This window comes from Haemorhous mexicanus, chromosome 18 (assembly GCF_027477595.1).
Source record: "Haemorhous mexicanus isolate bHaeMex1 chromosome 18, bHaeMex1.pri, whole genome shotgun sequence".
In the NCBI taxonomy this organism is placed as follows: domain Eukaryota; kingdom Metazoa; phylum Chordata; class Aves; order Passeriformes; family Fringillidae; genus Haemorhous; species Haemorhous mexicanus.
Genome location: NC_082358.1, coordinates 11,389,717 through 11,402,847, shown reverse-complemented (window position 1 = coordinate 11,402,847; position 13,131 = coordinate 11,389,717). Strand labels below are relative to the sequence as shown.

The 13,131-nt window shown below is 43.1% G+C and overlaps 1 protein-coding gene across 1 annotated transcript in view; it reads left to right on the top strand.

Annotated features, from left to right (window-relative positions):
• CDH4 (cadherin 4) overlaps positions 1-13,131 on the top strand; it is a 413,863-nt gene that overhangs the window by 368,590 nt on the left and 32,142 nt on the right. The window contains exon 8 of the mRNA XM_059862675.1: positions 4,744-4,881. Within this exon, the coding sequence (XP_059718658.1) occupies positions 4,744-4,881 (138 nt within the window). The remainder of the gene's footprint in view (positions 1-4,743; positions 4,882-13,131) is intronic.

The following is a 13,131-nucleotide window of genomic DNA, read 5'->3' as shown; positions in this document are numbered from 1 at the left end:
GGAGATGTGAGGATAACCACGGGAAGAAATAGAATTTAGATTTCCTATCTCCTTCACCAGTGGATTCCTGCTAATACATCTTACATCCTGGTAACCTTATTTGCTTTACCAGACGTGATGCTAAAATTAGCTAGTCATACATTTCTCAGGAAGTAGTAATTAATTGGACAATATTTGTACAGGGCTTTGAAAATGTAGTTCCTAATTTCGCAAACCCTTTGTCCATAATGCAGATTAATTTAATCACATAATTACTGCATTTCTGGACTTTGGTATACACAGTTGCCCAGCTCATGTGTGATGTATAATAATTGCCTGTGTAAACTGGCAAGAGCCACATTTCTCAAACACTGTGCGTGCACATTTGAAAATTGGGATCACAGGTAGCACTCCATTACTAGGCCTTAATTTCAGAATACTTTGTTCTTTTCTACTCTGTCTCTGAATACGATTTACTTTTGTTTATACCCTGTCTCAGCAAGACTCTGCTCTCCTCAGCCAGGGATTTCAGCCGGTGCTTTCTGTGCCAGCCTCTGTCTGGATGGGGAGAGCCACTTGCAATGGCTGTAATTTTGTTGGGGCACCTGGTCCTTTGTGTGTGCCAGTGGAATGGGCTGGTTCAGTGATAACCATCGGTGTTAAGCCTTTTCACATGAGCAGTCTCTGCTATTTGGACTGAAAGGGTTTTTTTCTGTTTCTTTTTAGAAAGTTGTTTGTACACAGAGAATGCTGAGAGATCTGCCTTCTGCTTTAGCTCAATTTGTCATAATTTCTACCTAGACCAAGAGGAATAAGCCCTAATTTAATAAATTCTTTTGACCGTTTTTGCTCCCCAGATCCTGTATTAGATTGCACCAGCATCTCACTCCTTTATTGGTAAAGGACCTACTAATTTCCAGCCTAAATTTATTCATGGCCAGTTTATACCCATTTGTTCTTGTGTCAACATTGTCCTTTAGTTTAAATTGCTTCTTTGCCTTCCTAGTGTTTATCCTCCTGATGTTATTTATAGACAGCAATCATGTCTGCTATCAGCCTTCATTTTGCCAGACTAAACAAGGCAGGCTCTTCAGGCTCTTCTCAGTGATGGGCTCTTCAGTGCCAGCACCTGGATCCAGGGGGCTCAGCAGTGAGCACGGGGGCCTGGCTTGTGCCCAGCATCCCCAGGAGCCCTGGCTGCTTGGCACAGGGATCAGGATTGCCAGATGTGCCCTGCTCAGAGCTGCACACAGGGTGTTTGCCTCCTTGCTCAGCAGCAGGGAGCTGGTGGCACAGGGGGACAGCCCTCCTTCCTCATGTCCAGTAGAACAGCTTCCAGGAAAGTTTTATTTTATTGGTGCCTTGCTGCATTTTCCTGTATTTTGTGCTGTTAGATCACATTTTTCTATTATGCAGTTGCCATTCTTCCAAGCTGCCATTCTTCCTGCACAAGGCACCTGTTTAACCAAGCCCTTGACTAATTTCCCATTAGCCAGCTTAACAAATTCCTTCAACTAATTCCCATCTTCTGGAATTTAGCTGATGTATTTCTTTGGGGCACCGTGTCAGATGACTGACAGAAGAGCAGACAGATTAGATCTGCCACAGTTCCTTTAATTATTCCTTCCTTCATAATTTTTTCCTTAAAAAGTCCTTCTTAGTTTTTAGGTCAGACTAAAAGCTCTGCACTTATCAAGAGGAGTTTTTTTCCTTGGCTGGCATAAAAACAGCACATTTGCTTTGCTGGAGCATGAAGATCTGTTAGATTTATTAGAAACACTTGCCAAAGGACCTCCCACAGGCTTCAGTGGGGCTGGGTTTTTAGTCTGGACCCCCTTGGGCCACAGGCTCATTCCTGAGTTCCCTAGCATCACCATCAGAGCAAAAGTACAGCCAATGTTAGGACTGTTTTGGTTTACCTATATACTGTAGTTTCTGCCCTGTGCTATTTAAAATGTCATTTTTGCAAAGAAAGAGAATAGGATAATTATTCTGTATGATCAAAATGCCATCAAGAAAATGTCTCTCATGCTTGGGGGCATGAGGCTGCCTCTTTTTTTTTTAATAGTCGTAACAATAATAATACTATTAGGACAACAAACTGAGATGCCCCTGGAGATGATGTGACAAATTGGAAGGACATGCTGAAATTGAAATTGATTGAATAGTTCAATAAAATCAGCTTAATGCACAAAAGCAAAAAGATTAGCTAGAGAAAAACAAAAAATCAGTAATTTGTTATCTGCTGGGGCCAATCTCACTAGAGATTGAATTAGTTATAAACTAAAACTGGGCACTTGAGAGGAGCACCCTTATATGCCCACAGTGCTGGAGCCTTTGGGGTGGAGCTGGGTGTGGATGGCAACCTGAATGTTTGGCAGATCAGATCTCAGAGTGTTTCCATTTGGGGGACTTGGCAATGTTGGCTTCATGGCTGGACTTGATTTTAAAGGTCTTTTCTAACCTAGATACTTCTATGATTTCCTGTGTCTGAGTTCTACACAACTTCCCACACCATTCTCCATGTCAAAACCCACTTTTGTTCTGAGCACAATAGTTTTGTGTTCAGTTGATGGAAATCAGTGCAGCTTTGGGGATGTCTCTGGGGTTCCCTCAGCAGCTCACTTCTGGTGTGTCCCTGTGTCTGTCCCAAGATCCAGCACCTCTCCAACGTGTGCATTCCCATCATGGTCCTGCCTGATCATTCCCTTTGGAATTCCCACATTTTCTCACCAGGCTTGGACTGCCTGCACTTGCTGCACAAGTGCTGTGTTCCTTTTTCCATCCCTCCTTCTTTCCATCCTTCTACACCAGCTCCTTGTGGCTGGTTCATTTGCACACTCTAATAAATTCTGGCCATTTTCCTTCTCTTTTTTTGTGTGTTGTATGATCTGTCTTTCTTTTAAACTTCTTTAATTCAATGCTCTGAATTTGTGGGGTTTTTTATTAACATTACAGAGCTCAGTGCTTTGTTAAAGAAAACAACTCTCTTTTAAACCTGGGGCCTGTGAGTACACACACACAGATGTGTTTTTCTAATTTATATGAAATCTGATTGCTGCTACTTTTTAAAGTATCCTCCCCACTTCTATGATTTAAACCTTCTGTTATTTAAACCAAAGTATTTGGCCTGTTAGGAAATACTTTCATCAGCTTCCCAGGTAGTCTATAACAGAGAATGAGGAAGGAAAAGCTAGATATGAAATAGAAATTCCGTTCACTAATAAGGACATTTCAGCCTTGTGCAGTGCTTTACAAATGGAGCAATGAACAGAACCTTCTTGCATGAGGCAAAACAAGGGCTAACAATAGTTTCTCCCTCATGTTTTATTATACAGGATAGGAAGAGATAATGAAAGTGCATTTCCATAATATATTCCAGTTGCAAGGTGCTGATGGATCCCTAAGTGTGACGTCTTGTCAGTTTAGCAGGTCAATTAAAAGCCCTGGAATCAAGATAAAGCTAAAATGCAGATCTCTTATTCTGGCAACTCACAAGAATTAAAGAACTGAGCCACTTACAGCACTTCAAGGATGTTTATATGGGAATAAAGAGACCTAATGGACCTAACTCTTGCCCTTTGAAACTTCAGAGGACATCTGACATTTTACAGACACTTGTAGCATTGAAGGAGCAGCCCTGGTACCTGAGCTGTGCTCTGGGGGTAGTTGGTCATTCCTTGCACCAAAGTCCCTCCACCTGACTTCACAAAAGAGCTTTTCCTGCATAAAATTCTGCCTCCACTTGGTTTACACCCCTTGGGGCTCTCTGGTGTGCCACCTGCAGCCTGAAGGAGCAGGGTTGTGTTGAGCTTTTGCCTGGATCCTTCCCTGGTTCTCCTGCCTCCCTTTGCCCACTTTCCAGGAGGGGAGCTTTGCTTTCCCATCTGCCTGTAAAGTGCTCTGTGAGCATGACAGTAATCAATAGGAAATTCTGCAAGTGTAAGTGAAAATTTATTGTTGAGGCCAGTTGTAAAGATCTGGAGAGTTCTCTTGATGCAGGCAGATATTCCTGAGTAAAGAGATCCCAGCAAGATGTGTACACATGCAACATCAGATGGTCTCTCCTGTTTTATTCAGATTTATTTTCCAGTTTCATTGACTTACAGCATCCTTTAGAACTTCACTGTGTGATTTTTATGGCTGGCTCTGTGAGGTTTTTTCCTTTGAGAGCTGTGTGGTAGGGGGTGCTCAGGAATTTAAATTAGTTCTGCTGAACTGCTGTTTATTGCACTGAATTATTTTTTTCTTCCATACTGGACTTAAATTCTCCTTATTTACCAAGATTGTGGTAGGGATTGAAACACGAAGAGCATTTTAATGCTTTTTGGGCATCAAACTGTGTGAGCAAAACAAGCTGGAGGGCTGCCAGGCAATGTTGATGTCAATTTTGGGGGTATAATGTTCTTAGCAATGTTTTCAGTGAAAGCACATGAACAAAACTTTTACTGGTTTTCAGAAGACAAAAGCTAATGTTGCAGAAAATACTTAGAAGTTAATAAAAACATCAGCTTCAACCAGGGAATTTTGCCCATAAGACTTTTATTTTCCCATGAGACAGGTGATGTCCACAAATCTATGCAAAAATCACTTCAAAAATGATGCAGAAAAATTAAATGAATTTTTTTTTACTAACATTTTTAATCCAGTTAACTTCTTGGTCTGCTTAAAGATCACACTTGCATATGGAAAATAAACCAATGTGGTTTATAGGATGTGGTTTTGTCTCTCATCTTTTCCTTTTCTAATTTTTTTTTTTTCCAGAAAGTTCAGCAGTACATAGTCATTGTTCAAGCAACAGATATGGAAGGAAATCTGAACTATGGTCTCTCAAACACAGCCACAGCCATCATTACAGTGACAGATGTGAATGACAACCCCCCTGAGTTCACCACCAGCACTGTGAGTACCCCCACAGCAGCAGGGTGATGCATGCACACACTGGCTTTAACTCATGGCTGTTGGTATCTGCTGTCTCCCTGAGCTAGTTGGGCAGATAGGAGGAACTCTGATGGATAACTGTGCAATAAAGACTTTCAGGGGAGAAAAAGGAAAAAGGAAAAGACTGATTCATGAACCAGCAAAACTATTTAGTGACTGATTTGGCCAAGGCACTGAAGGAGCAGAAATAACGTGGCAAACAGCCCGTGTCTGATTGCACCAAAGAGGATGCAGTTGTTTCATAGCAATTGGCTGTAGACATATCAGAGTTATTAATACTTCTGAGTGAAATCCTGAGCACTGAGAGATATTTGGGGTTTATGGCTTGGATATGATTTCAAGAGGGCTGTAAGTGCTCTAAATGGTAGCAGGTAGCTGGTAAAATTTGTATTTCACTGATAGCTCTAACAGATGTATTTGTGTGTGCTGGCAGTAAATGTGTAGACATTCTTCAGTACATCTGGTTTTAATCAGTTAAAGATTTTTCTTATGTTTTATTAGCACAGTCTTCTTCTCTTCTGTTCTCATGTGTTCCAAGGTATTCCTGGAGGGCAAGGGGAAAAAAACAGAGATTGCAAATGACAAATTTTTAGAGCTGGTTAAGGTAAAAATGAAGATTTGGAAGGTGAAATGATGTGGTCTTCATAATCCATAGATGTAGAACATCTGAAATGTGCATGGTAAATTTAGAAATCACAGAGCAGTGCAGAGGTCTATATGCTAATAAATGAGAAATGCTTGTGTACACCTGTCTGTATTCATATGAGGGTCAACAAGGAGCAGTAAGTGATGTATCTTAAATAGGCATCAAATCGTTTCAAATACAAGTGGTCTAACTTCTTTGTGCTCAAGTCACTGAACATCCTTGGAGAAATGTTTTTATTATTTATATTATTCTGAATTTTCATTCCGTCCTAAAGGGTCTCTAAATATTTATTAGCATAGGACCAAAGTTTCCCCTTAGTTTTACTCTTACAAACTGCAGATGTGTCACAGAACTCAAGGAAGTCATGCAGAGCCCAGTTTATGCCCCTGTGGACCCAAAGTGGATTCCTGTCAGTCCTGGAGTCTGGGTCCTTCCTTCCCATCTCCATGGGGAGCTGGGCTTGGGCCTGTGACGTGCTCAGCTCCCAAACAGCATTTTCTCACACAGTGACTTAGACATAGCTTCTAAGAAGAAAAAAAGGCACTAAATTCCTCCTGAGTCTCAGCAAAATGGACACCCAGCACGTTTTTAGGTCTGAGCATCAGTCCCCAGGCTGTGCTGCTGCTCCAGTGGATGTAACAGCACACGTGTGCTCTGTGTCCATCATGGATTCTCCAACTTTTCTGCTGTAAAATTGTGGTTAAAGATCTTCTCTGGTATGGTACAATTATTATGGAGAGCCATAAAAATACAGCACAGGTCTAGGGCTGTGTGGTCCTTTCTCCTGCCAGGACAGAATTATTCTCTCTGGAAGGAGGTTGGTGTCTGGGGGGCTGCAGGACCTTGCACCACAGCACTTCCACAGCTCCCTGGTGTGGGGGGGGACTTTATTCTCCCAGGTAAATGCTTCTCTGCCCTCCCTTTGAGTGAAAAAGGAATGACATCTAGTGGCCATGTCACTTCAGCACACGTTGTTCCCATGACCCAGGCCGTGGGGTCCGTGTCTCCAGGTGCAGGTTGGGAGGTGAGGTTTTGGGGAGCAGGGTGAGCTGGGTCAGGGCTCCTTGCACCAGCACATTGCTGCCTTCTGCAGGGCAGCATCTCCTTCAGATGTGGTGCATTTTAATGGCTTTCCAAAGCACTTCTCAAAGCTGATGGAAGGTGGGATAATGGAAATTTTCTTTCAGGTGAATTCTGAGTATTTAATGTCTCGGTGTGTATTAAACCTGGAAGGAATAAAAGCCATCAAGAGAATTACCCACAGAATTGTGTTAAATGGATTAGAAAATGCTACTCTTCCTCTAAGCAGAGCTGATGTGTACCATTATTTCTCTAATTTCAATCACTGAAGAAAGAGTTTTGCAAGGGCCAAAGGGCTTTACACAGTGGCACATGGGACTTCTCTGTAAAGAGTTGAAAGCCAAGGGTGTTTTACAATAATACTTTGTGATTCTATGGAAACAAATATCTTTGATATACTCCTGGGTATAGCCAGGCTGAATTTCATGTGAGTATGAAAGTATAATATGTTTTTTCTCTTACTGGCAGAGGGAACAGCATCAGGCTGATGAGTTTCTTTAAGCCTGAGCTGAATCTCCTTGCTGTCTTCAAATAGTCTGATCTGCATTTTAACACCTCTAAAAAAAATTGCAAAAATCACTTTCCAGGAAATCTATAGCTCCTCAGAGAGTGAGAAAGCCCATGGTCTCTTTTAAGTCTGCGGACTGTTTGGAGAGATATTGTATATTTTTATTTTAAACAGTTGTATTGAGATGCTGCTGTAAAAACAAAAATAGACTGAATAACTGAAACTGTGGCTTGCTCTTGGCAAGCAGCCAGATGAGAGGAACTCAGGAGTTGTATTCATCCCAGACAGATACAGAGGCCCACCCTATAGAGCTCTTAAATTACCTGTCATTCAGCCAGGATGGTTTCAGAGTTAATCGTTTCTGGATGGGAATGCAGCTCAGGAGGACACTGCACCACGCTGGTGTCACAGCTCATGTATTCAGCAGCAGGAATTAATGTTGCTGTGTAAAATTTAACAACAGGGTGGGAGAGAGGAAAGCATCCACTGTGATGGTCAAGAGAGTCAGGGCACGTGTGCAGCCAAGCACAGGGCAGGGGGAGGGGGCTGCAGGCATGGACCACGTGCAAGTTCAGACACAGACAGCAGTGCCAGAGTGGCACATCCTGCAGAGATGTGTTGGGGAATGGACATCCAAAATACCAGATGGGCTGGCATCAAAGTGTGCTGCTGGATGAGAAGTGGTCAAAGAGCAATAAAATTACAAAGATCCTTAAAGGTACAAAATGAAGATACCTCAGTAAAACTCCAGAATTCCTGGGTGCTTCCATGAAAACTGATGTCAGTGGTTTCCCATGCTTTGATCCATCACCTGAAAGGCAGGGGAAGAAGGAGCCCCACCTTCTCAAACAAAGGGTTCTGAAATTACATGGGAGGAAGGAATTTAGAGTTTCTGGATGGAACAATGTGTAACTCAAGTCTGCTGTTAACTCTAAGGCCAGTCTCCATCAGCATGGCCAGTCCTGAGGATTACCTGCATCAAGCTGCAAGGCCCTGGGCACAGCGAGGACCAGGTGTCTCCTCTGGTGCTGTCCAGCTCTTTTTTGTGATGGTGAATGTTTTCTTGACCTGCAGTGCTACCTGTGCCTGTGCTGAGAAGCATCAGAGAGCAGCCAGCAGTGGGGAAATGGCTCCTGAGAGACAGCACAAGAGTGGAGCATCTCCTGAAACACTAAACATTGCAGGCAGCTGTTTGGGGCATTTTTAATGCTTTAATGCAGGATTGTGACCCAGGGAATGCTCCTCTGGCTTTCTAATGGACTTCAGCCTGTCCACAGTGTTGTGTTCTTGGTGTGAAATTGTTGCTTGCAGAAAGAAATGAAGGGAGGCAACTCTTCCCTCTGCCAAAGAGGAGAGGTAGCACTGACTCCTCAAAGTGCCCAGCCAGCCCATGCCCACAGGCTCTGGATCAGATAGCACAGAAAAGAGTATTTTAATCCCCCATGCACAAGTTTTCTGTGATTCATTCATTTCTGTAGAATTTTTGGTGGATTTTTGCACCTGCCAAGTCACCAGCTGTTGTAAAATACTCACATTTTAACTGGACTGTGTTACAAAGGCTTTGTAGGAATTTTTACTGGAAAACTGGCTCTCTTACTGTTGTAAGATGAAGGTATCACTGTGCCCTCCGTTATCCAGAGTCCTTGTTACTTTTATAAAAGGGTCATGTCCTCTGACATGTCTTAATTATGGGGAAATTCCTCAGTCTCCCTTCAAATATTTATCTCCTGCGTGCAAGTGAGTTGTGGTTTTTCCATATTAATATGGATCCATAGCCTCTGGTCAGATGCTCACCTCAGATAGAGGGGATGCAGTGAAATTGGAGCTGGTATTTCAGAGATTAAAAGTCAGCTGAGATAGAACAATGTTGGATAGTCTCAGGTGAGGTTTATGTAAGATTGAAGCATCTTTCTTGCTCACAGGAGGAACACCTTTAATTCCAGTGAAATCTTTAACTCCTCTCAGGCAGGATGCCCTTTCCAGGCTGACCCATGATACTGTTAATAGCCATCCAAGGATTTCCACTTTATCTAAGAAAATGCATAATCAGAGGGGAGGAGAAGTGAAAGAAATCCATGCCCACACTTGACTCATTCAAAGTCTATTTTTATCACATTCAATCAGGAACAATCAGGCACAGAGAGGAGACGCAGATGAATTTGCATGATCAGACTTCTGTGTCTGAAATGTTAATTAAAAGTTATTTTAAATTTGCCTACTGTGCAGAACTTGTTTTTATAGTAGCCCATGTAAGGAAAATATTATTTTACAGGGCTAAAGTGCTCATGATTACTTGAGTTTGTGAATTCTTGGGAAAACCTGCCTGGCAATCAACCTCTCAAAAAAAAAAAAAAAAATTTTGGAGGGAAAGAAAGGGAAGAAAGAAACTGGGCTATTCAAGTTCTTTAATCTCCTGAGCCTTAGGAGGTCTTATTTTAAGCTACTTTAAAATTTGCCCTTTGTCACTGCTTTGAGAATCTCCTCTTCCAAAGCTGAATCCAGTGGAGTCTGTTTTAAAGAGGCTACTCTAGGGCAGCCCCCCCTTCCCTGCCTCACTGGCTAATCCTGACACTGAGCTAGGACCAGCTCCAAAGGTGTAGCACTGGACTGTTGGGGATGGGTGGGTGCTTCCCAGCTCTCGGGGCAGTGCTGGCCTTTGCTGGCCTGGGAAGGGCTGCCTGGCCAAGGGCTGGCTGAACTCAAAGCTGGTGAGGAGTAACCTGGGTTCAGAGAGGCTGTGCTGGGGCAGCAGGGATGTGTTTCTGGATAAGGTTCATCTGGTTACAACATGGACTTGGCTAATCAGTGAAGGAGCAAGTCCTTGTTGCAGGCACATTGGGAAAGGCAGTTCTTGCCAGTTTCTACCTGTTTAATTACTATTGTCAGAGCAGGCTCAGCCCTGGCTGCTGCAGTGAGGCTGAGTTAGCCTGGCTCGTGCTGGGCTGGGTCAGGCAGTGCTGGAATCTGCAGAGAACAGCTCGGTGCTTCTGGCACAAAAGAACACAGAGAGACACCCAAGTTACAGGGGCTTCTTGGTTTTGGCACCACACTGCCCAAAATGTCTGACCTTTCTCTGTGCAGGTGCTCTGGTTCCTCGAGTGCTGTGGGAGATGTTAATGAGCCCATTCTGAGAAGTGCTTTGGAATTTGAGAGTGAAGATGCTCCTGGAGCATCGCTGCCCTGCTGGCATTGCCTTTACCAGAAATAGTTCTTCCTTCTCCCATTCTGATGTTTCCTTGCCATTTTCTCTCCCCTGTCATTTACCAGTGTACATTTGTACTTCGTTCCATGAAGCAAAACAAGCCAAGATCCCCCAACCCCTTCTGCTTTACAGCTTCCCTTCCCTGGTTATCTTGCTAACCCTGCTGTGCTCCATGCTCTGCTCAGTTTGCATTCTTCTGACCCAATTTGGATGTAGTAATCCAGTTTCAGTGCCTTGAACAAGGGCATTAGTATTTCCTTTTTCACAGCCATGGTGTAGCTCTCACTTAGCCTCCTGCTCTGTGAACTTGCCAAAATTGTGGAAACAAAGCAAACAAGCATAACCTAAAATTGTACTCCCTGTTCTGAATGTGTTTGTTCTCACATTCATTGTTTGTTTGAGGAGAGAAAATAGCTGTGCATCAACTTATGCAAGAGCAGCACTGCACAAAAATAGCTGATGTGAACTGTAAAAATGTGACTTTTTTGCAAGTGGGGTGAATGCTTTCCCTGGGCTCCAGCCCCCTCAGTCAGATCCTGCTGAGCTCCATTTTCAACGGTGAGTTTCAAAAGAGCAAAGTAGCAGGGAAAAACCTCAGCTCTTCCTTCAGGCTGAAAGATTGTGACTTCTAAGTGACTGGGATGCAGAGATGCAAATAGGTCTGCTTTGGAGAAATGACATTTAATGGTCGTAGGAAACCAAAATCTGCATCCACGTCAGGCTGCCTTGGGGTTTCCTAAGCACTTTTATAGGCAGATGTACCCAGAAGCATTTGGAACATGGGAGTGTTATGAGAAATCCCTTTTACATGCATGCTCATGTTTTACAAATTCATCTTACACTGTGGAGGGAGAGCCCAGCAGGAGTGGGATGTCACTGGGATTTCCTACAGACAGAAAATTGGACCAGGATGCCTTCAAGAGCTTCCTAAAAAGAGATCTTAACAGGCTGATCCAAGAAAAACAAGTGAAAGTGGGTAGCTTGCTATCTCCCAGGACCTTGGCACGTGTCCATCTGCCTCCTCCCTGTTCCTAGACCTTGGAAAAGATTAAGGGCTTAAATCTTGAGCACTGTGTACATGACTTGCCAGTGTACTGACTAAAGGTGCATGTGTAGCTGTCCATTCAGGTCTCACTGTCCCTGTCACACACCTGTGCCATTCAGAAAGCCTGCAGTGACATTTGGGTGTAGATTAGCTCGGATCACACAGCGTTTTTAAATCATCAGAACTATGCCTGTGGCATAATTTAGAGGCAGTTGTCACACAAGAATTGAAGTAGATGGCACAGGTCAGAGCTGGCAAGGGGAAGGACTGGTGCTGTGGTGAGGGAATGTGCAGGACTGTGTTGTTTTACAGCTGAAGACAAACCCTGAGTCCTGTACAGTCCTGCAGACAGGCTTTATTGTTAAAAATCAATTATGCTTTCATGGAAATTCCCAGATGACTGTGTTCACTTGCAATTTTCCAGTCAAAACGAGGCTCAGCCAAACTACCCAGCAAAGCCTGGGCTGTTACAGAGCTGTCAGCCTCTAACTGAAATAAATTATTATATTCAAGTGAATCAGATATGCCCAGTAGCATTTGGGTATACGAGCATCTACCTAATTCTGTGTGCATTTCCATTAAATACACAGTCAGTGAAGTCTTAAAAACCACAAATCAGTCTAGTTTTCCTAAATAAGACCCCAGTGCTTATAAATTGAAATGGGCTTTCTGCCTTTCCTTGCATGTCCTGGTGACAACCTTTGCCATGAACAATGAATTTAGATTAAGAGTGTTGGGTTGGGAGGCAGCAGTAACAAACAGAGCACGAGGAGAAGCAATATTCATTCTTCCCATCCTGTTACAGCCTTGTGCTGAACCCACCACAGTAATTATTCCAGGGCTTTGCAGCTGTAGACACCCAGGTTAACCATGATTAGGAAATTATTTACATCTTGATCTGCCTTTGGAGTGCAGCTGGCCTTTGGAGATGGATCCCTACCTCAGTGCAAAGCCTGCCCAGTGGAGCTGAGGATGTGAGCTGCCCACACAGTTTAATTCTGTTAGAGAATGAAGGGGATCCCCAGCTCCAAGTGCAGATTCCCTGGGAGCCCTGGGGCTTTCCCAGGCACAGCATCTCTGAGTGCCTGGAGGTCCCTTCAGTGCTGTGCTAGGGAGCACAAGAAACACTTCCTTCTCTCTTGTGGATGCTCAACTTTTGTTCTTTATTTTATCACCTCTTTCATCTAAAATGAAAGCTATTTCTCACCTTATGAGAAAACAATATTTCCTCATGTCTTAATGAAAAAAGCATCAGCCTCTTCTGTGATGTCTGTTAAGCCTTTACACCAGTGCAGCACATGACAGAAAGGATGAGATACCTTTGAGACTGCCAAACAGATAGAGATACAGAGATGTCTATGTATAAATACCAAATATAGATGTGCATATTGCTGGATCCAAAGCAAAGATAGATGCTGATGCCAGGGAAACAGTCATCAATCATATCCAAGTCTCTACTCACAGATAAATTGTGGTTTGTATGAATTATTCCATTACATTGTGTGGGTACATATGCATTGATTTAAAAAAAAAAAGTCATCTCCTTGATAGAAGTCTCTTCCTAATAGACCCCATTAATCAAAACCTAAATTTACAGTGCCTTTTGTTTTGTGTATTTCCGTTCAGTACATTCATTTTCAAATTATCACTAAATTAATCATGTACAGAGCTTTAAACTGCCTGCCACGTGGTAAAGCAGTTCTGGTTCCTCTCCATTACACTGAGCTTTA